Source organism: Prionailurus viverrinus, chromosome E1 (genome assembly GCF_022837055.1).
Source record: "Prionailurus viverrinus isolate Anna chromosome E1, UM_Priviv_1.0, whole genome shotgun sequence".
In the NCBI taxonomy this organism is placed as follows: Eukaryota; Metazoa; Chordata; class Mammalia; order Carnivora; family Felidae; genus Prionailurus; species Prionailurus viverrinus.
The window spans coordinates 9,112,708-9,136,224 of record NC_062574.1 but is presented as its reverse complement, the minus strand read 5'-3'; the positions used below and the strand labels follow the sequence as shown (position 1 = coordinate 9,136,224).

At 51.8% G+C, this 23,517-nt stretch overlaps 1 protein-coding gene across 2 annotated transcripts; it reads left to right on the top strand.

Moving 5' to 3' along the window:
- Positions 1–3,090: 3,090 nt before the first annotated feature.
- TRIM16 (tripartite motif containing 16) lies at positions 3,091–23,011 on the top strand. 2 transcript variants are annotated; one of them, XM_047833570.1, is made up of 6 exons: positions 3,091–3,912; positions 10,159–10,254; positions 15,109–15,342; positions 18,296–18,461; positions 18,932–19,027; positions 21,587–23,011. In XM_047833570.1, the coding sequence occupies exons 1-6, from the start codon at positions 3,391–3,393 to the stop codon at positions 22,168–22,170; spliced, it is 1,698 nt and encodes a 565-aa protein (XP_047689526.1). In that variant the 5' UTR covers positions 3,091–3,390; the 3' UTR covers positions 22,171–23,011. The 2 variants fall into 2 exon arrangements, with proteins under 2 accessions (XP_047689526.1, XP_047689528.1); XM_047833572.1 differs by having other exon boundaries at positions 3,686–3,943.
- The last annotated feature ends 506 nt before the right edge of the window (positions 23,012–23,517 follow it).

The following is a 23,517-nucleotide window of genomic DNA, read 5'->3' as shown; positions in this document are numbered from 1 at the left end:
GCCGTCTGCGTGTTGTGATTGGGGAGCATGGACGATGCCCACCCGGCCCTGGCTCGTGAAGGGGAGAGAAGGAACACAGCTAGTTGAGAGGTGGCAGGAGACTTTGGGACAAGCCCAATGCAAGTTAGGTCAAATGGGCAGAGGGAACTGTCTGAGAAAGACTGAGGATATTGGGGTGCCCCCGGGCTGCAGCAGGAGGAGAGGGGTGGTTATGGGGAACGCTTGGTTCAGCAGGGAATTGCGGGTTTCAGAGATCCTCAGGACGTCAGCCCCAATCTTCTGGTGCCCAAGTGTTGAGCCAGGGTATTGGAGGCCTAGTGAAACGCGTCACCTCCCCAGGAAGAAGGCTCAGAGCTCAGGGCCACCACTGTCATCTGGAAGGTTCTGCTTCAAGGCCGGGGGGTGCAGGGGATTTAGAAGCCGTGGAGAATCCTGTGGTCCCCAGAGGGCTAGACGCAGGCCCCCAGAGGACCTCCACTCTCCCAGTAAGCTCGGACGTGAACTCAGAGGCAACACAGTTCCCCCAGAGAGCCCAACCAGGCGTCTGTTTGCTAGACCTGACGGAGGCTGACATGCTCATTTTATGCATGGGGAAGCTCACGTTTTGTGGGGACAAAATATATTCTCAGGCCAGGCTGGGACTGAAACTCAGATTTCCTGTCCTCCAGGCCGCCATGGACCCTCTGCTACCTTAGGCTCCAGTGGGGAGGCAGAGAAGGGCTGAGTATGCCCACAACTGCCCTTTAGGGTTGGCGGTAGAGAATGGGGCAGGCAGGGAAACTGCATAAAAGGAGAGAGGGTGGAGGGCGCCTGGGTGGCTCAGTGGGTCGAGTGTCCAACTTCGGCTCAGGTCATGATCTCACGGTTCGTGGGTTCCAGCCCTGCGTCGGGCTCTGTGCTGACAGCTGGGAGCCTGGAGCCTGTTTCGGATTCTGTATCTCCCTCTGTGTCCCTCCTCTGCTCATGCTCTCCGTCTCTGTTTCAAAAGAAAGAAAGAAAGGGAAGGAAGGAAGGAAGGAAGGAAGGAAGAAAGGAAGGAAGGAAGGAAGGAAGGAAGGAAGGAAGGAAGGAAGGAGAGAGGGTGGGAAGGAGAAGGCAAAGGAAAGAATGGGAGGCAGGGGAGAGAGGCTAGGTGGGAACCAGGCTGGCTGTCTCAGTGCCCTCTGATCAGCCCTGGAGGCTGTGGAACGGGTCAGGCAAGCCACTTTCCCTCCTCCTCCCGAGAAAGATCAAAGGCTCTAAGCTTGTGGGTGGACCAGTTCCGCTGCAGTGGAACTGTCTTTCTACAAAAAGGATAGGAAGGAAGGCAGCCTTGTCCGCTAATACTGGAGAAAGTTCTGAGAACAGTGTGAACCCGCAGAAGCCAGTTCCTTTCCCTCCTGGCTGAGGGCGTCTAAAAACCAACCATGCAGTTAAATACAGGGAAACCTCTTCTTGGGGGGCGGGGGGGGGGCTCTTCAACAGTGGATGACAGTATTCAGGACAGGGACACTTTGGAAACTTTATATTGCTGGAAAGGGCTGCTTGTAGGCAATCATGATGGGAATATTCGATGCATGTGGAAAATACAACAGGGCTGCAGCTGAGAAGGATTTCTACAGTCTCCGTTCTGTCCAACTCCGAGCAGCCTCTGGATTTCTGGAATGTTTGGGACGGCTGCCCATCTGGCAGATACGAAGAATAATGTGTATCCCCACCCAGTGGCGATGCCTGGGAGCGCCTTTCTTTTAAGGAGTTGGATGCTTCCTGGCTCATCCTCTGGCCATGGGTTATGGGCTGAATTGTGTCTTTCTCTCCCAAATTTATATGTTGCATTCCTGACTCCCAGTACCTCATAAGATGATGACTGTATCTGGAGACAGGGTCTTTCAAGTGGTAACGAAGCGGTGTCTGGGTGGCTCAGTTGGTTGAGTGTCTGACTTCAGCTCAGGTCCTGATCTCCTGGTTTGTGAGTTCGAGCCCTGCATCGGGCTCTCTGCTGTCAGTGTGGAGGCCGCTTCAGATCCTCTGTCCCCCTCTCTGTCTCTGCCTCTCCCCTGCTCACACATGCTCATGCTCTCTCTCTCTCTCTCTCTCTCTCTCTCTCTCTCAAAAATAAACACATTAAAAAAAAATCAAGTGGTAATGAAGAGTCAGTCACTAGGGTGGGCCCTAATTCAATATGACTGGTGTCCTTATAAGAAGAGGAGATTAGGACACAGAGACCCACCCAGAGGGAAGGCCATATGAAAACGTAGGGAGAAGACGGCCATCTGTAAGCCAAGGAGAGAGACCTCAGAAGAGACCAACCCAGCTGACACCTTGATCTTCGCCTTTAGCCAAAAGAACCATGAAACAATTTCTGTTGTTTATATCAAACCAGTCTGTGGTACTTACTGTTATGGCAGTGTGGGGAAACTCACACGCTGTGTCCAGCAACACTTTATTGAGTGGGCAAAGGGGCTGTTTCTTGGGACATACCTCTTTCTAGGAACCATGGGGTGGGAGGCATGGCCTGGGAGAGCTGTCTGAATGGAGCTTTATGTTGAAGGAGACACATTCTTCCCTGACTCTCTGATCCCCTCTGAACACACTTTTGTGAGAAGGTGATGTGGCCAAGGTCAGGGTCAGAGGCGTATATCCTCCTTTTCCTAGATGCCTCATGTCTGGTTCTATGAGATGGGAAGGGCCTGCCATATCGTTGACGTCCTTGTAAGGACTTCTAAAAATGTAGTTTAGATCCCTTTAAAAAATGCCAATAGGGGTGCCTGGGCGGCTCAGTCGGTTAGGCATCTGACTCTTGACTTCAGCTCAGGTCACGATGTCATGGGTCACGAGATCGAGCCCCACATGGGGCTCTCCGCCGATAGCCCAGAACCGGCTTGGGTTTCTCTCTCTCCCTCCCTGACCCTAGCCCACTTGCGCATGCGCTCTCTCAAAATAAATAAACCAAAAAAACAAAACAAAACAAAATGCAAACAAAAAATTTAACCTGTCAAGCCACGTAAAGCGACGCAGGCTTTTTACGGCAGAGCTCAGGAATCTCTGTTTCCGGAGCAGCCACAGACACACGTGGTCTTCGGCTGAGCCCATGGGGTTCCAATGATTCACGCAAGAATAGAAGTTTTGGGGCTGGACCCGAGGAGGGGCCGGAGCCCATGGGGAGACATTCTGAGTGGCCACGGGCAGCCCGAATAACCTAGCCGCCTCGCCTCGTCATCACGGCCCTGGCTGCCGGCCAAGCCCCGGGCAGAGTTAATGACTAACTGGGCTTCCTCCGGGAGGGCGGAAACAGTTCAACTCCTGTGACAGCTGCAGTCAGTTAGGCGTGGTTTTCTCGTCTGACTCGGGCTGTGCAGATCCCGGCCCGAGGGGCAGAGGAAGGACAGCCTCGCCGCCAGAGTCTTCCAGATGGCCGAGCTGGACCTCATGGCTCCAGGGCCACTGCCCGGGATCAGCGCTCACCCTCTGGCCACTGTCAGCCCAGACTCTGGGTCGGCCAGCCCGGCCGAAGAAGAGGACACGGGCTCCCTGGGGAGCCCCCAGGGGGAGCCAGAGGCACAGGACGGCGGCTTTGAAGGGCAGGGGGCTCCAGATAGCGCCGCTGCTGGGGAGGAAGAGGAGGAGGAGGAGGAGGTCCTATGTGACTTCTGTCTCGGCACCTGCAGGGTGAAGGCGGTCAAGTCCTGCCTGACCTGCATGGTGAACTATTGTGAGGAGCACCTTCGGCCTCACCAGGAGAACAGCAAACTGCACAGCCACCAGCTGACCGAGCCCGTGAAGGACCGGGACCTGCGCACCTGCCCTGCCCACCGCAGCCCGCTGGTCGCCTTCTGCCGCCCCGATGGGCAGTGCGTCTGCCAGGAGTGCGGCCAGGATGAGCACAGGGGCCACGCCTTGGTCTCCTTGGATGCCGCCCGCAGGGACAAGGAGGCGAGTGCTGGGGTCCATCCAGGAGATGGAGGTGGGGAGATGGTGTCCCGGGGAGAGGCTGGACCCCCCCACCCCCCACCCCGCATTGCAGCTCCTGGGGCTGCCGACTTCACTATGGCTGTTGGTCCAGCGTAAATACCTATTGCACTTGCCTTTGGGCACTTGGAACAGGTCACTCTGGTCCTGTCTCCCTCCCGCCGTCCCCATGCTGGGTGTGTGTGTGCGTGTGCGTGTGCGTGTGCGTGTGTGTGTGTGTGTGTGTGTGTGTCCACGCTTGCTAGCTTGCTGCCATTTCTCAGCTTTCTGCAGTGGATCTGCATTTGGGTGTAGCGTGCTGGCGTTGGAGAGCTTTGGGCAGTGACGTCTCCTGGCTGGATCTGTGTGGCAAGTAATGAAATGCACACCTTGGCAGAAGTTCAAGAGAGAAAAAAAAAAGTCAAACCTTTCGCCTGATTTCTCTTTTCCCCTTTACCCCACCCGGGAGACCAGTAGAAAGTGCCCCTCTAGAGACCCCCGGTGTGAAGTCTGATCTGAGAGCTTAAAAAAATGCCAAGGTAGCATAGAATTGGACACTTACCTTCAGGTCCGATGTCAAGGACGGCTTAACTGAGGGAAAATGGAAGTTCCTCATCAGATAGGGGCGCCAGGAGAGGCTGAGAGACACCACGCACAGAGCCTGTAATTTTATTCCCATCAGATAGAGAGACTGTTTCTAGAACAACTGGCTTTTCTTTGCCCTAAAGCTGATAGCCTGGAGAAGTTCTTGAGAATGGGTTTAGTTACTGTGTATTCTTTGTTTCTCATACTTTGACTCTCCATGAGCGCTTTTTAATTTTTTTTCCTTCAGTAGGGAAGTGCAGTTGACTTTTCTCCCACATTCCTTATGTTCATACTGCTGACAGCTCCCTGTTTACACAGGGCTGGAGACCCACCACAACTCCTCCTCAGTCCAATGTTCCTGGGCAGCAAAGGGAAGGGCTTTCTGGGAAGAATGCTTTACTTGCCAGAGTCCCTCCTCCGTGTCCTTTCTCAGGCACAGATTTTCTCCAGGGTTAATGGGAATTGTTCTGGAAAGCTCTGTAGCCCAGGGGTCAATGAGTCACCGTCTCCAGCTCAGGAAGGCACTTGCCAAGTGCCTCCAGTGTTTCCAGGGTTAGAGAATGTCAAGTCAGGAAAGCAGGTCACTGCCACTCATGACCAGGATGAATGAGGCTCTTTCGTAATCCTGGAGAGGCTCTCTATCAACAGGTCAAAGGAAAAAGCTCTACATAGTTGAGCCAAGTGGGCTTCAGTAAGTATTGCCGTGTGCTAAATACTCTGTAGATTTTCTCCTTCAATCCTCAGATCACTCTATGGGGTGTCATTTCTTTTTATCGCCTCCACGTTTTCCCAAATTCATACAGGCAACTGAGTCATGGGATGAGGCATGGAAGCTTTTGGGAAGCCACCCTACTCGGGGAACATGAGTGAAGGACCCTAACCAAGATCACAATACTGTAACTTTCTGTTTGGTACCGAAATCCTGCCACACATATAGTAGAGATATTAGTACAAAGTGTCCTGCTGTTCTCTGTGGGTATAAATGTCTGGATATTGTTATGTTTACCTGGAAAAAGTGATGGGTGTACATGTTGAAAACCAGTCTCCACTAAAGGTTGCAATAGACCATATCAGGAAAAGGTCTCCCTCCCATCCTGGATCCCTTCGCTTCCTTCCTCAGTTAAACACTACTATCTCGACTTTCTTCTGTTTCCTTTCAGAAATATTCTGTGTCTGTACTGGCAAGGGATACAATATGGATATTTAAAAAAATTTTTTTAAAGTTTATTTAGAAAGAGGTAGAGATAGATAGAGAGACTGAGAGTGGGAGAGGCAGAGAGAGAGAGAGAGAGAATTCCCGGCAGCCTCCATACCATGTGTGGGGTTGGAACTCATGAACTGTGAGATCATGACCTGAGCCTAAAGCAAGAGTTGGCCACTTAACCAACTGAGCCACCCAGGTGCCCCGCAATCTGGCTCTTAAACAATGAAAACTGGTGCACCACAGGGAGGGTAATTGTAGTTCCGAGCAGGGAACAGTTGCGTAAAGCGTGTTTGGAACCCCGGATTCAGACATCCTAGGGGAGAGCTGTGTAAGGTGAAATAAAAACTCGGTAAAGGAGCTCTAGAGTCATTTTTTTGGTGCCGAAAAGCCGTCACGGTTACAGGTACAATGCAACAGCCCCACCCCCCAGACTTGTGGGGAAGGCCCCAGTTCGAAACCTCCGCCTTGCCGGTCTGCACGACAGAGCTCTTGTCCTTTCCACCCTGTGCCCTTGTTTTCAGCTCAGAGAGCAAGCCTACGTCCTAAGTCCAGCCAGACTCTTGTTGGCTCTACCAAATCTTAGGAGCCAAAAGCTTTCTCGAAAGGAGCCCAAGAGACCAGCCCAGAAGACCCAGTGGCTCGATGAGGCTGTAACCGCCACCGGGACTATTTTGAAAGTTGTACTAGACATCATTAAGGTTCCAGAAGCTTGGTATGCCCTTCAGCTAGCGCCGGCCTGATGGAGTCCTTTGCAGCGAAGGTCACTTTGGGTAGTGCTGAGGGCTAATTACTGAAGCAGGCACATTGTTTCAGGAAAGTGCAAACGACAGGGTCAGCCACGAGGACACAAAAGCAGCTGAGATCCTGCATCAGAGTGACAGAGCCACTGATTTCTCCTTTAACCAAGGGAGCCCCTGCTGAGGCTCCTCGGGTCTCCGGCTACGCCAGTGGGGGCAAAACCTCAGGATTCGGGGAGTTGGGTGTTCTTTGCTATATGTTCCGTCCTGCTGGGCTTCCAGAGCCCGGCTCTTCCTGATGGGGACCCCTCGACACTTCTCTCCGCCCCGGGCCGGCTTCCTGAGGCCTCTCAGTGCAGTTGGCCTTGTGCACCGGCTGCTGATTTCCCGTACCTTCTCTGAATCACGGGCATGCTGACACGAGAACGAAACTGGGTGCGTGCGTGCGTGCGTGCGTGCGTGTGTTCATGCGTGTGTGCATGCCTGGTGAACGCTTCCTGACCCAGGAAGTGCACGTGCTTCTTTCCTGTTCTCCCTCAAGCTTATCAAACCATCATTGATTGCTTCCTATGGGCTAAGCGTGAGACCACACTGTCTGTCCTCGGGGAGCTTGGACTCTAACGAGGAAGCCAAGGAGTGTTCCACGGTTCCCTGGAGTGCCAGAGGGCTGAGGCAGCAGAACAGCTACATGTTCCAAGGACAGAGTTGTCACCAGGAATGAGGCCAGGGCAGGGTTCTCAGAGAGGGGGACGTCCTGTCTTGGATCATGCGTCCACTAGTGACAGGCCATTACATTCAGCCTCAGCATTGGTTCCAGAAAGCTCAGGACTGGACGTGGCCCACGGACAGTCTCCAGGGAGAGCAGGAGCCAAGTTTCTGTGAGCCACACGAACCAGCATTGTCCTTGGCCCATTCTCCGGTAGCCAAAAGGCAGATGATTGGAGGCCACTCAGGAAAAGAATTTCTTCTGGAAGTTCTGAGAAATGTTTTGGACTCAGTATTATTACATAACTTGTTTTTCCTTAGACATTCTACCAGGGTGTATATCTCAGGGAGGATGTTCTGTTTGGCTGGACTGGCATGTAGTAGGTTCTGACCAATCCACTGAGGAATGAAGTCAGCCCGGGTAGAACTCTTGTGCTACCAAGTGCAAACTCTCCAGAATGACCAACCAACGTTGTGTGGATGGAAATACAAAGGAACCGACACCACCTGGAATTTTCTTCTCCCTTCGCCTTCCCTCCGCTATTCCTACCTGCACCCCTGACCTGAAGTCTGACCCCTGAGCTCTGGGTGCTACCTTCCACAAGAACAATTCTGTTAACCTATTCTTGTGGCCCTGAACCAGAGGAGAAGCTAAATGATCTGACAGGGAGGGACGCCGGGGTGGCTCAGTCAGTTAAGCATCCAACTTCAGCTCAGGTCATGATCTCACGGTCCATGAGTTTGAGCCCTGCGTCGGGCTCTGTGCCGACAGCTCGGAGCCTGGAGCCTGCTTCGGATTCTGTGTCTCCCTCTCTCTCTGCCCCTCCCCTGCTCGCGCTCCGTCTCTGTCTGTCTCTCTCTCTCTCTCAAAAAGAAAATAAAAACAAAATAAATTAAAAAAAAATGCACTGACATGGAGAGATCACATAACCAGCAATGGCGGGTCTCAACACTCCAAATACTGTGCCTCTTGTACATTTGTCATTACCTTGCTGATGTAGACAGTGCCATCCTGTCTAGGACTGTCTTCAGTCATTGACGCCACTGTCTGGCTTTTGTGCGGGGTCCACCCTGGCCCCCCCACCCCCGGAAGTGTGTACAGATGACATCTTGGGAAACCCTAAAGCCAGAGCCTGGGGCACCCTGTCATTTTCTAGGAACAGGATTAACTGGAGATACAGGTCTCCCCAAGCGGCCCCACCTTTTGTGGTAATCCCAGCGCCTTCCCCTGGGGTGACTCACTCAGAGAGGTCCCCACTTAGGTAGTCAGGAGTCCTTTTCTCCTTTTATGGCAGTCTGCAGGCAACGGAGAAGGCCCATTCCCCGGCTCCTCTCTGGGAGCGTCCCTGTGCTCCACATCAGGTTGGGGCTGCCCGTGTCGTCCGCTGCCAGGCTGTGTTTCCGCTCTGTCTCCTACCACCTTTAAACAAGCACGTCACATTTCTCCCCTTCCCTGGGACAGGTCACTGTATAAGCCTTTCATTTATTTACTTCTTTTAATGTTTATTTGTTTTTGAGAGAGAGAGAGAGAGAGAGAGAGAGAGAGAGAGCGAGCGAGCGCACAAGTAGGGGAGGGGCAGAGAGAGAGAGAGAGAGAGAGAATCTATAGCAGGCTCCAGGCTCTGAGCTGTCAGCACAGAGCCGGATGCGGGGCTCGAACCCGTGAACCGTGAGATCATGACCTGAGCCGAAGTCAGACGCTTAACCGACTGAACCACCCAGGCGCCCCTGTGTAAGCCATTTAGATAGACCAGGATTCCATGACTGCTCCCAAAAGGCCAGACCTTCCCTCCGCCTCCAAATAGGTCTGGGGTGGGGAGGCCGTGAGGCTCCCTCAGTTCCAAGTCAGCATCCCAGGTCCTGAGCAAAAGGAAACAAAATAAAACAAAGCAAAGGAGTTACCTGCCCCTTGCAGTGGGGGACAAAGCCTCCTTCCTGCCTCCCTATACCCTCACAAGGGGGCCTGGAATCCGCCCCCAAGTTTCTGTAGGAAAAAGCAGACAGCATTTATGCCCTCTGAGTTCCCTTAGGGCCAAATGACACACAGCTTCAAACGCAGACAGAACCTGTTGAAAGCAGTTAAAACTATTCTTTTTGTGCCGATTCATGCCCTTGTGGTCGGGCCTTTGAAGGTTGCAAAGGTTTCGGCTTTATGTGTTGGCACACTTCTTGGCAGAAAGGTGCTCGGGGAGTCTCCGGCAGGAAGAGTGAAGCAGGTGGTGGGGATCGGGGTGGGCAAACCCGAGGTTCTCGGGCAGGCACTTGGCTTGGGCGGGAGGGCTCGCTCTGCCTGCCTCCAGGTGTGATGAGCGCGTGATGGGACACAGCCATGGTGGCACCACCCGGGACAAGAAGGGGTCACCACGAAGGCCTCACTGACGTTGGTGGAGCACGAGCAGCGTGCCAGCTACAGGGGCAAGTTCACAGTCACGCCCGCTGTGTCATTCGATCCTCACAAAACCCCCATGAGTGAGGTGCCTCAGTTATCCCGATTTCACAGGTGAGGCAGTGGAAGTCAAGAGGCGCTAAGTAGATTTTCCACTGCCAAGTAGAAAACCTGGGGTCCCTGCCCTTGGCTCCAGCTCGTACTCCTTGTACGGTTATTCCGGGGGCAGGGGGGCTGGGCTCCACCGCACTGATGGACTGTGTGACCTTGATTAGGTGGCTTCACGGTATCATCTGTGAGATGGAGGTAATGGTTGTTTACCTGCTGTGGGTGTGCTCGGGACGACAGGAGGTGATCCACCTAAATGCTTGAAGTGACGGCCAGTTGCCGCACAGCAGACGTGCTCACCGCCTTTTTAGGGGATCTGTGCCAAGTTCGGCCCCAGGAGGTGCTGGCCCACAGCTTACCCTTCCTGTGGATTTCGGGCCCTCCAGGCTGGCTTCTGAGGCAGCTCCCAAGGTCAGAGTCTCCTTTCCATGGGACAAGAGTGAATAGTACATCGCTCCGGGGGACATTCTGGGTGCACTCTGTGACTTGTTCTTCCTTCTCCTCAGGCTGAACTTCGGGACACCCAGTTAGAGCTGGGACGGAAACTCAGGTTGAATGAAAACGCCATCGCCAGGCTCCAAGCCAACCACAAATCCGTTTTGGTAAGGCTGGCCCATCTGGGGTTGTGGGACATGGGGTCACAGGCCCAGCCTCCCTGTCCATGGGCACCTTGGCGTTTCTCGGCGGATGGGGATTATAGGTATGGATACGATTGGCTACGCCACGGGATAGCCTCACCTCGCTGTCAGCTTTTGCTATGAAATTAGTTTAAGGTTCTAGACTGGCAAGTGATTGAGTTTTTAATAATACAGAGTAGAGCAAGTCTAATCCTATAATAACAACATTCCTGTTTTTACATTTGCATATGCTTTTCTGACTAGGAGAAAGGGGTGTGTGTAGGAGCAGAGGGGGTAGAACTCCAGGAATCAGGCAGAGTCTGGGTTTCTTCCATCATGGGAGAGTGTTTTGCACGTGAATGTCACCAGTCCTGTGTCCTGGCAGCCAGAAAAAAGAGTGGAGAACTGCTTGATTAGTGGATGGTGACTTGATACGGCCAATGGTGTGCCCGGCGACTTAGTTCTAGTCTGTCTCGTATATGGCCATTTTCCATATACAGTGTAAATAGAGCCAAACAGTTCCACAAATATTTCTCAGTAGTGGAAAGCCAATAACCATCACTCAGAAGAGAACCCCAAACGCCTAAGCTATGGTAGTGAGTCAGCAGCAGCATCTTTGTATACCATGAATGATTCGATCCATCTTTCCTTCCTTCCTTCCTTCCTTCCTTCCTTCCTTCCTTCCTTCTGTCCATCCATCCATCCATCCATCCATCTTTCCATCCATCCATCCATCCATCCATCCATCCATCCATCCATCTTTCCATCCATCCATCCATCCATCCATCCATCCATCCATCCATCCATTTCAACTTAATTTTCTCCTTCTCAATGTTTACAAATAACTAGCTGTGAACGATCAATACCTCTTTCGCATCCACATCAACTTATAAAAGAAGAAAGATAGTTGTTCCCTTAAAGTCTTATACACCTTCAGAATTGTTGATTTCCAGGCTCAGGATAATCTAGAGAACCACATGGAGCATCTTGCCTTTTCTCTAGCCCTTTATTTTTCAGACAGTTTGATCCCTACTCAGCTCGTCTCATAATTGTGTGGTAACTTGGGGAGGTAGTTATCACAATGGCCACCAAGTATAAGGGACATGAACACACAGACAGATGACAAGACTTGCCTGGTGCCCCCAGATGGATGGAACAGGACGACCTGGCATTATTTCTCCCTGGACCTAAGAAACTCGGGACGTGTACAGGCTTGTGCACCGTCCTCAACCTCTTTAAACCATTAACTTTGGTTTTTTGGTAGGTTTGTGGCCCCTCCTCTCTTTAGTCTTCATTTGTCATCATTTGGGCAGTAAGTGATATGCTTTGCACATTCCATTTACATGCAAGGAAGAAGTATTTCTCCATGAAACAGTTTAGGAATGAGAGGTCACATAGGACAGCAGCAGAGTCAGTCTGCCAACATCAATTGAGGCCTCTCCTCCACCGCCCTTTCTCAGGAAGGCCTTGGTGGAGGAGAGGGGATTGGGACCCTGAAGTCTGTCTTTAGACTTCTATGAGAAACTTGTCATGGTTCTACTACTACTTCTCCTTCTCCTTCCCCTCTTCCTCCTCCTCCTCCTTCTTCTTCCGTCTTCGTCTTCTTCTTCTTCTTCTTCTTCTTCTTCTTCTTTTCTCCTCTTCCTCCTCCTCCTCCTCCTCCTCTTCCTCTTCCTCCTCCCCTGTCTTCTTCCTATTATTATTAGAGAGAGAAAAAGAAAGAGTTTGGATGGGGGAGAGGGGCAGAGAGAGAGAGAGAGAGAGAGAGAGAATGATAGAATCCCAAGTAGGCTCCATGCTCAGTGTGAAGTCTGATGCGAGACTTGATCCCATGACCCCAGGATCATAACCCGAGCCGAAATCAAGAGTCAGATGCTTAACCAACTGAACCAGCCAGGCACCCCCGATCAGGGAATTTTGAAGAACAAGATTTATTACTCGGAGGTCATGGAGGACACAGACTGCTGCCTGAAGGTCACATGGTGACACCATGAGGTGGCCGGCAGAGAGAGAGGAGGGGAGAAACTGCAGACCTGGGGTCTGCCTTTATTGGGGTCAAGGGTGGTGTCTAGGGTGTCATGCGCGGTTCACTCCTTACTGGCTTATTTAAAGCATGAGAATAGGAATATGGGCTCGGGAAGAAGTGAGGTCACTCAAGGGGCAGTTATTTCGGTTCTGCCAGGGATTTCTGAAAGGGGGAGCTTCCTGAGTGAGGGTGGCCTGATTCCTTATCTGGTTGTTTTGCTTGAAGCCGTGCCACACAGCTGGCAATGTTTATTCCAGGCGGATGTCTTTTGAAATGGATGCTTCAGGGGCGCCCGGGTGGTTCAGTCGGTTAAACTGCCAACTCTTGATTTTGGCTCAGGTCGTGATCTCATGGCTCATGAATGTGAGCCCTGCATTGGGCTCTGTGCTGTCACTGTGGAGCCTGCTTGAGATTCTCTGTCTCCCTCTCTCTCTGTCCCTCCCCTGCTCACTCTCTCTCCCTTAAAAATAAATAAATGAACATATAAAAATAAATGGACGCTTCAGGGACGACAAACTTAATGTCAGGCATGTATGTGACAGCTGCTGTTCTCCACGGGCTCTTTCCGGTCTGTGCTTGAGTTTGGAGAAGACCTTCCCATCTGCCTTCTTACTTAGCCCCGATTACCAGCTCATTTGTTTCCAGTTCCATTCAGCTGCTCCAACGTGGAGGAAGCCAATAGATGATGGGGCAGTTGGCATAAAAATGACAATGTAGAGAGAGGCTGTACCCAGCTCCCCACCCCTAGTTAATTTAAGATGGCCCTTGCTTCCTTTCCCCTCCTCCTTCCTCCTTTCACCATCAGATCAAAGATTCAGCCGCCACTAGGCATTCCTGTGGGCTGCGTACCTGAGTCTTGGCCAAGCAGGGTCTCTGTCCAAGCAGAGGTCCTGTTACCTGGTGTCATCATTTCTCCCCATCTCCCTCCAAACCTAAGGCTTCCACATGCCCTGGACCAAGGGCGTCATCCTTTTGGAGTCCTTTCCTTACCAGTCCCCCCCTTATTCTCCTCCTCCCCTCCCCCCATCTTCCCTGCCGGGGGACTGAGTGCTGAGGCACCTGTTTTGGCTCCCCGTGGATGCCCAGGGAGCGTCCTTACTCTCGCTCTCAGGAGGAGAAACAGAAAAGAGCACCTGGAGGGGTTGCTCACATTGCTCTCAGATGGGATCAGCCTGGGTGGGGACAATGGGGGAGACTGAGGCAGGCAGAGAACGAGCTCTGGGCTGTGGCGTGAGGTCAAGGGAATAGGAGCAAAGGAAAGTGTGTCCAAGACCGCTAGATGAAGTTTAGTAAGGTGATCATGTTTGTGCAATGAGATGAAATGGGACAGCATCAGAGGGGGCTGTCAGCACCGGTGCCGAGGAACGATTTGCACTTGGATTGAGGTTAGAAACACGATATTGACTGAAGGCATTTTATAAAGGCTGTTCCTCCTCTGGAAGGATAGAGGGCACGTGCAGACACGCACAAATACCGTCGTGCAAACCCTTCCTGTTCATCACAGGGGCTTTGGTCTGTATTTTACTCGGACGTCACATTCCGTTCTACACACGGATGCTCATCCTGCTGTGCTCAGGTGCCTAAGCCCCTAAACATTTTGTGCTTGGAGGAGACACCACACGCTTAGATGGATGTGCTCTTGGTTCTGATGGGCTCAGCGGGCGGTTTAACCCGACGTAATGAAATCCTGAGAGAGCGAATTCACGCTACTGACTTGTACAAAGCGGCCAACCTAGTAGTTTACCACCAGAAATGTAATTCTCAAGTATGCATGCACTGCCCTGGTAGGAAAATCAGTTTCAGAAACTTGAACAGTAACCCCAGACTGTCAGAGCTGGGGGTTTGGGGGGGGGGGGGCGGGGGCGGGTCTCAGAGATCATCAAACGTAAGAGAGATGATGGTGTGTAAGTACCTGCACCCTGAAAAGTAAATCCTTTTTTTTTCCAGGAACCTAGGATTCATATGAGAATAAAAGGCTGCCTTTTAAATTTTTTTTATTTTTTATTAACAAAATTATTTTAATGTTTATTTACGTTTGAGAGGGAGAGAGACAGAATGCGAGCGGGGAAGGGGCAGAGAGAGAGGGAGACACAGAATCTGAAGCAGGCTCCAGGAGGCTCTGAGCTGTCAGCACAGAGCCCAACACGGGGCTTGAACCCACGAACCGCGAAATCACGACTTGACCTGAAGTCGGATACTTAACCGACTGAGACACCCAGGGGCCCCAAGGCTGCTTAAAAAAATTTTTTTTAAATGTTTATTCATTTTTGAGATAGAGAAAGAGACAGAGCACGAGCAGGGAAGGGGCAGAGAGAGAGGGAGACACAGAATCTGAAGCAGGCTCCAGGAGGCTCTGAGCTGTCAGCACAGAGCCGACACGGGGCTTGAACCCACGAACTGCGAAATCACGACTTGACCTGAAGTCGGATACTTAACCGACTGAGACACCCAGGGGCCCCAAGGCTGCTTAAAAAAAATTTTTTTTTAATGTTTATTCATTTTTGAGATAGAGAAAGAGAGCACGAGCAGGGAAGGGGCAGAGAGAGACACACAGAATCTGAAGCAGGCTCCGGGCTCTGAGCGGTCAGCACAGAGCCCCACGCGGGGCTGGAACTCCCCAACCGCGAGATCACGACCTGAGCCAAAGTCAGACGCTTAACCGACTGAGCCACCCAGGCGCCCCCAAGGCCGCCTTTTGTTATAGAAAATTGCTCCCCAGGTTGTGGGTTGCTCGGCTTTACGGGTCTGTGTGTGAAGCTTTGATAAAGTCGAAGCCTTGCTAACATCTTCTTCGCCGCCCCCTCCCTCACCAGGTGTCAGTGTCGGAGGTGAAGGCGGTGGCCGAGGAGCAGTTTGGGGAGCTGCTTGCTGCCGTGAGGAAGGCCCAGACCGACGTGATGCTCTTCTTGGAGGAGAAGGAGCAAGCCGCACTGAGCCAGGCCAGCAGCATCCGGACGCATCTGGAGCACAGGAGCACACAGATGGAGAGGAGGAGGCAGGAGCTGGAGAGCATTGCCTCCATCAGTAACACCGTCCTCTTCCTGGAGGTGCAGGCGGGGGTGGGGCCCGAGGCACCCATCCCTGGTGCCAGGGAGCACCCTCGCTCTGCTGGGTCTGTGCCAGATGTGGGGAATGCGGGACTAGAACTGCTCTTTTTAAAACTTACTTCTTTATTTTATTTGAGAGGGAGAGAGGAGCGAGAGCAGGAGGGGCAGAGAGGGAGAGAGAATCCCAAGCAGGTTCCGTGCTGGAGGCGCGGAGCCTGACGCGGGGCTGGAGCTCCCGAAGCGCGAGATCGTGACCTGAGCCTAAAACAAGGGTCTGGTGCTCGACCAACCGAGACACCCGGGAGCCCCTAGAACTGCTATTCGATAAATGGGGTGCACGGGGCGCTGTGGGACCGGAGAGAAGTAGGTGTTAGCAGAGAACAGGAATACAGGAGCGGAAAGGAAGACTCCCCAGAGTGGGAGACTGGAACTGGGTCATGGAAGAGAAGTCATGTCCAAAGAGACAGAACAGCCTGTGCTCAGGCAGGGAGGTTTGAGAAAGCACCACCGGGGCGCCTGGGTGGCTCAGTCGGTTGAGCGACCGACTTGGGCTCAGGTCACGATCTCACGGTTCGTGGGTTCAGGCCCCGCGTCGGGCTCTGTGCCGACAGCTGGGAGCCTGAAGCCTTCCTCTGATTCTGTGTCTCCCTCGCTCTCTACCCCTCCCCCACTCATGCTCTGTCTCTCTCTCTCTCTCTCTGTCTCAGAAATAAATAAACATTAAAAAAAAATAAAAAAATAAAAAAGAAAGCACCACTGATGTGGGGAATTAGGTGCTTTCACAAGGAGGGGCCTGGGCTGCTGGGCACATAGTGATGGAAACGAGGCTCACGGGGCCAGGCAGGCATCTGACTGCGAGAGAACTTTGTTCTTCTATGTGAAGTCACCAACACCACCAGTGGAGAATTTCAGATGAGAGAGGAGTGAGCTGGTATCAGTATGCCCGGCAGGGGTGAGGCTGGGGAACCTCTTGCCTTTCAGAGAGGGGCTGCGTGTGCTGGTTGATTGAGGAAAGCTGGGCAGGCAGAAGAGACGAGACTTTCATCACGGGGCCACGCAGTATTCGCTAAGCCACGTGCTATTAGGGCCAGACCTGAGGACATGTCATCTTCCAGGGACTGGGTGTAAATTCCATCCTCCCAGATCTGTCACTAGATAGCCGGGCAGCTTATAACCAAGTCAGTTAACTTTTCTGGGTCTCAAATTTCTCATTTACCAGATAATCAGCTCAGAGTCAATAACTTTCGAGGCTCCTGCTAGTCTAATATCCCTAAAAATAACTGAAAAAAATTTGTTTTGATTTATTTTTCTTCAGTAAACGCTATGGCCAATGTGGGCCTCGAACTCACCACCCCGAGATCAAGAGTCAAATGGTCTACCCACAGAGCCAGCCAGGGGCCCCCAAATAATTTTTCTTTAAAATTTTTTAATGTTTATTTATTTTTGAGAGAGAGAGAGAGAGAGAGAGCATAAGAAGGGGAGGGACAGAGAGAGAGACAGAATCCGAAGCAGGTTCCAGGCTCTGAGCTGTCAGCACAGAGCCGGATGCGGGGCTCGAACTCACGGACCGCGAGATCATAACCTGAGCCGAAGTCGTTTGCTCAACTGACTGAGCCACCCAGGTGCCCCACTGATTGCACTTTTGAAAACAATTCCCCTCTAGTTACGACAAATATAGATGTTTGTTGTGGAAAAAAAAAAAAACTCTTGGAAAACATGAAAGGAAACAATCACCCAGGCTCCCACCACCCAAGGACAACCATAGTTAACCCTTTAACGAGAAAGAAAAGCAGGGAGAGAAAGACAAAAATACTAACAGAATGTCTTTGTCAGTTCCTTTGCTTTCCAATATCAAAACAAAGAAACTAGGAATGAATGTTTGGCTTCTCACGTCGCGAGTCTCCCCAGAGAGGACAGAATTTTTCTTTTTTCTTTCCTCCTTGTAGGACTTTAACTTAAAAACTTTAAGATGCATGAAATATATTTGCGTGTAAGTTATTTATGTAGAAAGGCAACTTCTTCTTCTCCAAATTGCGACCCGTTTGAAACGACAGCATGTGTCGAATAACCCACTTTTGCCCCCACTGATTTAAAATATCACTTTTCTCATGTATGGTGCTAAACTCCACATACAATGTTAAAATGTGTAACTTGTAAAAAAGACATTTTGTTTTTAAGTTATTTATTGAGAGAGAGAGAGAGAGAGAGAGAGAGAGAGAGCACAAGCAGGGGAGGGGCAGAGAGAGGGAGAGACAGAATCCCAAGCAGGCTCCAGGCTGTCAGCACAGAGCCCGATGTGGGGCTCGAACTCATGAACTGTGAGATCACGACCTGAGCTGAAGTTCAGATGCTTAACTGACTGAGCCCCCCAGGCACCCCTATTCTTTTTTTTTTTTTTTCAAGGTTTTATTAAAAAAAAATTTTTTTTTAACGTTTATTTATTTTTGAGACAGAGAGAGACAGAGCATGAACGGGCGAGGGGCAGAGAGAGAGGGAGACACAGAATGTGAAGCAGGCTCCAGGCTCTGAGCTGTCAGCACAGAGCCCGACGCGGGGCTCGAACTCACAGACCGCGAGATCACGACCTGAGCCGAAGTCGGACGCTTAACCGACTGAGCCACCCAGGCGCCCCTGAAAGTTTTATTTTTAAGTAACCTCCACACCCCGCATAGGGCTCTAAACCTACAACCCCGAGACCAAGAGTCTCATGCTCCACCAAGAGAGCCAGCCAGGCGCCCCGGTGTCTCTTGATTTTTAAAAGCCCACGTCCCCGGTTTAAGAAAGAAACACCTTCTGTGTTGTTAGGTCCTGAGCTAGATGTGTTACATAGACTTGCTCTCTGAAGGGCACCTTACCATCAACCCATTTTACAGATGCAGCCAGTGGGGTAATGAGAGCAGTGTCAGAAATGCAGAGATCAAGGCACGTTCTGCCGTGTTTTCTTCACCTGCAGGAGTACTGCAAGGTTAAGAACACTGAGGACGGTGCCTTCCCGAGTGTTTACATAGGACTCAAGGATAAGCTCTCGGGCATCCGCAAGGTCATCACAGACTCCACTGATCACTTAATCCAGTTGCTACAGAACTACAAGGCCCAGCTCCAGGATTTCTCCAAGGAGGGTGAGAAGCTGTCCGGGCCGTGGGCTGTGGCATGAGTGTTTCTCAGAGTGGTTGGTGGGGAAGGTGAGGGACGGCCAGGGGAGAGCGGGGGAAATCAGGGGGAGTGTCTCATTTTCAAAGCCGTCCTTGGGCCGGGCCACGTCGCTAATGGACGCTTACTTTGATGATTTTATTTTGCGACTGAGGCCCAGAGACGTCGAGTTCGTTACATCGTGCAGTTGGCTTGCGTTTTTGAGGTTGTGAATGCCTGTACTTCTAAGTGGAATCCAAGCCAGTCTGGGATCTTTCTCCAGCGTATTATGCTTCACCCATGAGAGAAATGTGGCCCATTGGGCAGAGCTCTCTCTGACATGACTGGAGTCCAGTCCTTCCCCCAGGGAGCCCGGGGAAGAGTGGCTGGGAGGTCCTGCTTCTTAGGTTCTCCTGACCACCTGGACAGGTGTGCATTCATAACCCTCTGATTTTTCTAGAGGAATATGATATCAGAACTCAAGTGTCTGCCGTGGTCCAGCGCAAGTACTGGACCTCAAAACCTGAGCCCAGCACCCGGCACCAGTTCCTCCAGTGTAAGTTGTGAACAGCTTCCTCTTCCCCACTCATCGACGTCAGCGTAATGCTCTGGTGAAGCACGAACCCCATCTTTCTCTTTTGTTCTTCTAAAAATTTTTAAAGAATTTTTTAGTGTTTATTTTTGAGAGAGAGAGAGAGAGCATGCACACAAGGGGGGGAGGGGCAGAGAGCGAGGGAGACACAGCATCCGAAGCAGGCGCCAGGCTCCGAGCTGTCGGCACAGAGCCCGACGCGGGGCTCGAACCCATGAACCCATGAGGTCGTGACCTGAGCCGAAGTCAGACGCTTAACCGACGGAGCCCCCCAGGCGCCCCAAGAACACCATCTCTCACTAAGTTTCAGGTTCTCGCAACCCCAGGTGTATCCCTAAATGGGACATATAAACAATTTAATGAAAAAGTTATTTTTTTACTTTTCACGTTTGAGGCAATTTCAAATTTACAAAAACGTTGCAAAAATAGGACAAAGAATTCCCGTCGACCTTTCATCCAGCTTCTCCAAACGTTAACGCTTTGTGTAATTACAGCGCGTTGACCGAAACCAGGAAGCGGACATTGGCACACTGCTATAAGCTCATCTACAGAATTTATTCAAGTGTTTCACCAAGTGCTCCAACCAGTGTCCTTTTTCTGGCCCATAGTCTGATCCAGGATCACAAATGTTTCCATGCCTCCTTAGTCTCTCCCAGTCTGGGTCCAGTCCCTTAGTTTTTCTTTGTCTTTCGTGACCTTGGCACTTTTGAAGATCCTGGTTAGTTACCAAATGACTCCCTTTTAAAAAAAAAAAAAAAGTTTATTTATTTTTGAAAGAGAGATAGAGAACCAGAGCTAGTGCAAGCAGGGGAGGGGCAGAGAAAGAGAGGGAGAGAGAGAGAGAGAGAGAGAGAGAGAGAGAATCCCAAGCAGGGATGTCAGCGCAGAGCCCGACATGGGGCTCCATCCCCCGAAACCATGAGATCATGATCTGAGTGGAAATCAGGAGTCAGGTGCTTAACCGACTGAACCACCCAGGCGTCCCTGGAATTTAAATAGGCTTGAATATGCCAATTCACTTGGAAAATATAAGAGCCCAAGATAGAGTCCCATGTGACATGTGGAGTTTATAGACTGGAAGGAAGACAGGCACGAAACAAACACACAAATAAATGGATTATACACATTTTGTTGAGCACCATGAAGTTTAAACGGCCAGAGTGCTCCGAGAGAAAGTGATGGGGAGTCATCTGCCCCAGATTATGGTCACAGAGGGCCTCTTTGAGGACATGTACCGTTAGCTACCATTTGAAAGGATCGGTAGGAATGACCTAGGCTCAGGGTCGGCGATGATCATGTCGCAGATGGAAATGGTCTGTGCTAAAGGGCTCAGTGTTGTGTGCTTCTGAGGTCAGGGTGGCTGGAGTGTGGCAGTCAAGGGGCAGAGGGCAGAAGATGCGGCTGGAGACGCGGGCCAGGGCCAGTCACGCGTGGCTGTGCAGGTGGGGGTGAGGGGGTCACTGCTTTATTCTGTGGGCAGAGGGCCCCATCAAAGGTCTTTAAGCTGGGGTGACATGATTTACCTTAGCCTGTACCCTGAAACATACCCTGTGGCTCTGTTGTGGAGAAGGGCCGGAAGGGGGTCACGGCCGAGGGGCCGGCAAAGAGCCTGTTCCGGACTAGATCGGGGGTGAAGCAGCGGGCTGGACAGAAGTGGGATCTACAGGGCTTGATGCTGCCTGTGGGTGGGGGCGGGTGGAGAGGAGGGAGGAGCCAGGTGGGGGGTGAGGATGGGGGCAGAGACATTTCAAAAATAACTTGAGTGTGACTTGAGCAACTGGGTGCCTGGAGGTGCCATTATTATCTTTATTCTCCGGGGTTGACGAGAGGATGGTTTTGAGGGAATGTTTGAGCAATCACCAGGCTAAATATTGGTCAATTAAAAAAAAAAAAATGAAAAGGGGCACCTGGGTGGCTCAGTGGGTTAAGCATTGACGCTTGATTTTGGCCCAGGTCATGATCTCACGGTTCATGGGCTCGAACCCCACGTCAGGCTCTGTGCTGACAGCGCGGGGCCTGGTTGGGCTTCTGTCTCCCTCACTCTCTGCCCCTCCCCTGCTCGCTCTCTCTCTCTCAAAATAAATAAATGCACATCTAAAAATAAATAAATACATAACGAAAGAATCGCGTGTGGGTGGGTGAGTGCGTATTTCCACCAGCCCTGGCCCACACCGAGAACAGTGTCTGGCCTTCGACACATATTTGTTGGATGAATGAATGAATGAATGAATGGGCGAGAGAGTGAATGAATCCGTGGATTTTGTGTCTTGATTCAGCTCAGCAAATAATACAGCAAATGCCCGGCGATTTGATCTTCAGAAAGGAAGGAAGTGGAGTGATTTGAGTTCTTTCTGTTTTGGTTTTCGCCCACCTCTTTCCCGGGGGTGTGGGGGGGTGGGGGGCTGGACAGTCGCCCCAGTAAACAGAGAGGCAGAGAGAGGTGTTTTCTCATGCTTGGGAGGCTGGGTTTGAAGTGTTCCGTCCGAATCCGCCGTCAGTTCCTGCCCTTCTGTACCTCCCCAGATGCATGTGACATCTCGTTTGACCCGGACACGGCCCACAGGTATCTCCGGCTGCAGGAGGACAATCGCAAGGTCACCAACACCACGCCCTGGGAGCATCCCTACCCGGACCTCCCCAGCAGGTTTGTGCACTGGCGGCAGGTGCTGTCGCAGCAGAGCCTGTACCTGCACAGGTACTATTTTGAGGTAGAGACCTCCGGGGCGGGCACCTATGTTGGCCTCACCTGCAGAGGCATCGACCGGAAGGGGGATGAGCGCAACGGTTGCATCTCTGGGAACGACTTCTCCTGGAGCCTCCACTGGAATGGGAAGGAGTTCACAGCCTGGCACAGTGACACGGAGACCCCGCTCAAAGCCAGACCTTTCCGGAGGCTGGGGATCTACGTCGACTTTCCGGGAGGGATCCTGTCTTTCTACGGCGTGGAGTCTGACGCCATGACTCTGGTTCACAAGTTTGAGTGCAAGTTTTCGGAGCCGGTCTACCCTGCCTTCTGGCTTTCCAAGAAGGAAAACGCCATCCGCATCATGGATCTGGGAGAGGAGCCCGAGAAGCCAATGCCAACTTCAGTGCAGGCTGCTCCCTAGACCCAGCCTCCGTCCCTCAGACTCTTACCGACCACAAAAGACGGGACAGCGGCTTGCGTCTTAAGGGTGGCCCCGGGGATGGAAATCTCCACCAGAGGAGAAAGGTCTCTGGCTCCTCCCTCCCGCTCCCTGCTGTGCTGTTCTCTCTGTTTGCAGTAATCCCTAAGCACCTGCCTCCTCTTTCTCACCTTCTAGTGATATTCTCCTGTCTGCTCAGGTGCCTAGATTCAGTAGCCGGGAACCTTCAGAGTGATCCCAAAAGATTGCAGAGTAATCAGAATAGATCGCAAGCTCTGTGTTGCACGTCTGGGTGCCGTGAGGCCATTATGAACTCACTTAACCTTCACAGCAGCTCATATCCTCCTCTTTTGCAGATGGGGAAACTGTGGTTCGGGCGGGGGTGGGGGGGTGGTGGTCAGTTAACTTGCTCAAAGTCATTGTGATCACATGGTGAGCAAGTGGCAGAGCCGGGACTCGAACCTGGGCAGGTCGGTGCTGAGATTTTAACCAGTCCCCCACGCTGCCCTCCTCATTAGATCATGGGTATCGTGGGTAAGGGAATAAGCCACATGATGAACTCCAGGCATGGACACCGAGTGTCTCGAACCTTCAGTGTCTTAGCATCCACTCCATCAGGCTGGGCCACTCAGCTGCGTAGTGGCAGTGACCTCACTACCTCACACAGCAGCTCATCGTAGTTTTGGATAGTGAAGATTAGAAGAAATGTCTTTAAAATTTTTTTTTAAATGTTTATTTTTGAGAGAGAGAGATAGAGTGCGAGTGGGGGAGGGGCAGAGAGAGAGAGAGGGAGACACAGAATCCGAAGCAGCTCCAGGCTCCGAGCCATCAGCCCAGAGCCCGACGCGGGCCTCGAACTCACGGATGGCGAGATTGTGACCTGAGCTGAAGTCGGACACTTAACCGACTGAGCCACCCAGGCGCCCCTAAAAATTTTTAAAAAATGTTTATTTATTTTTGAGAGAGAGGGAGAGTGCGAGTGGGGGAGGGGCAGAGAGAGAGAGGAAGACACAGAATCCGAAGCAGCTCCAGGCTCCGAGCCATCAGCACAGAGCCCGATGCGGGGCGGGGCTTGAACTCATGAACTTCGAGATCATAACCTGAGCCCAAGTCAGACGCTTAACCGACTCAGCCACCCAGGTGCTCCCAGAAGAAATGTTTTAATAGAGTCCAAGTCCTAGTCCCTGTGACCTCCGAGGAGGGGTCTCCCCTTGACTATGTGGACTTGTCTGATTTCTCATTCAGAGGACAGACCTTCAACTGTGTGAAGGCAGTTCTCACGCACATCCTCCAAGGAAGTTTGTTTTCACCCTACGTTTCCCACTTTCC

Excerpts from the sequence above, each read along its gene's own strand:
- TRIM16 (XM_047833570.1), top strand. The coding sequence starts at position 3,391 with ATGGCCGAGCTGGACCTCATGGCTCCAGGGCCACTGCCCGGGATCAGC. Across the intron at positions 15,343-18,295 it reads ACACCGTCCTCTTCCTGGAG|GAGTACTGCAAGGTTAAGAA; the intron begins GTGCAGGCGGGG and ends CTTCACCTGCAG. Across the intron at positions 19,028-21,586 it reads CCGGCACCAGTTCCTCCAGT|ATGCATGTGACATCTCGTTT; the intron begins GTAAGTTGTGAA and ends GTACCTCCCCAG.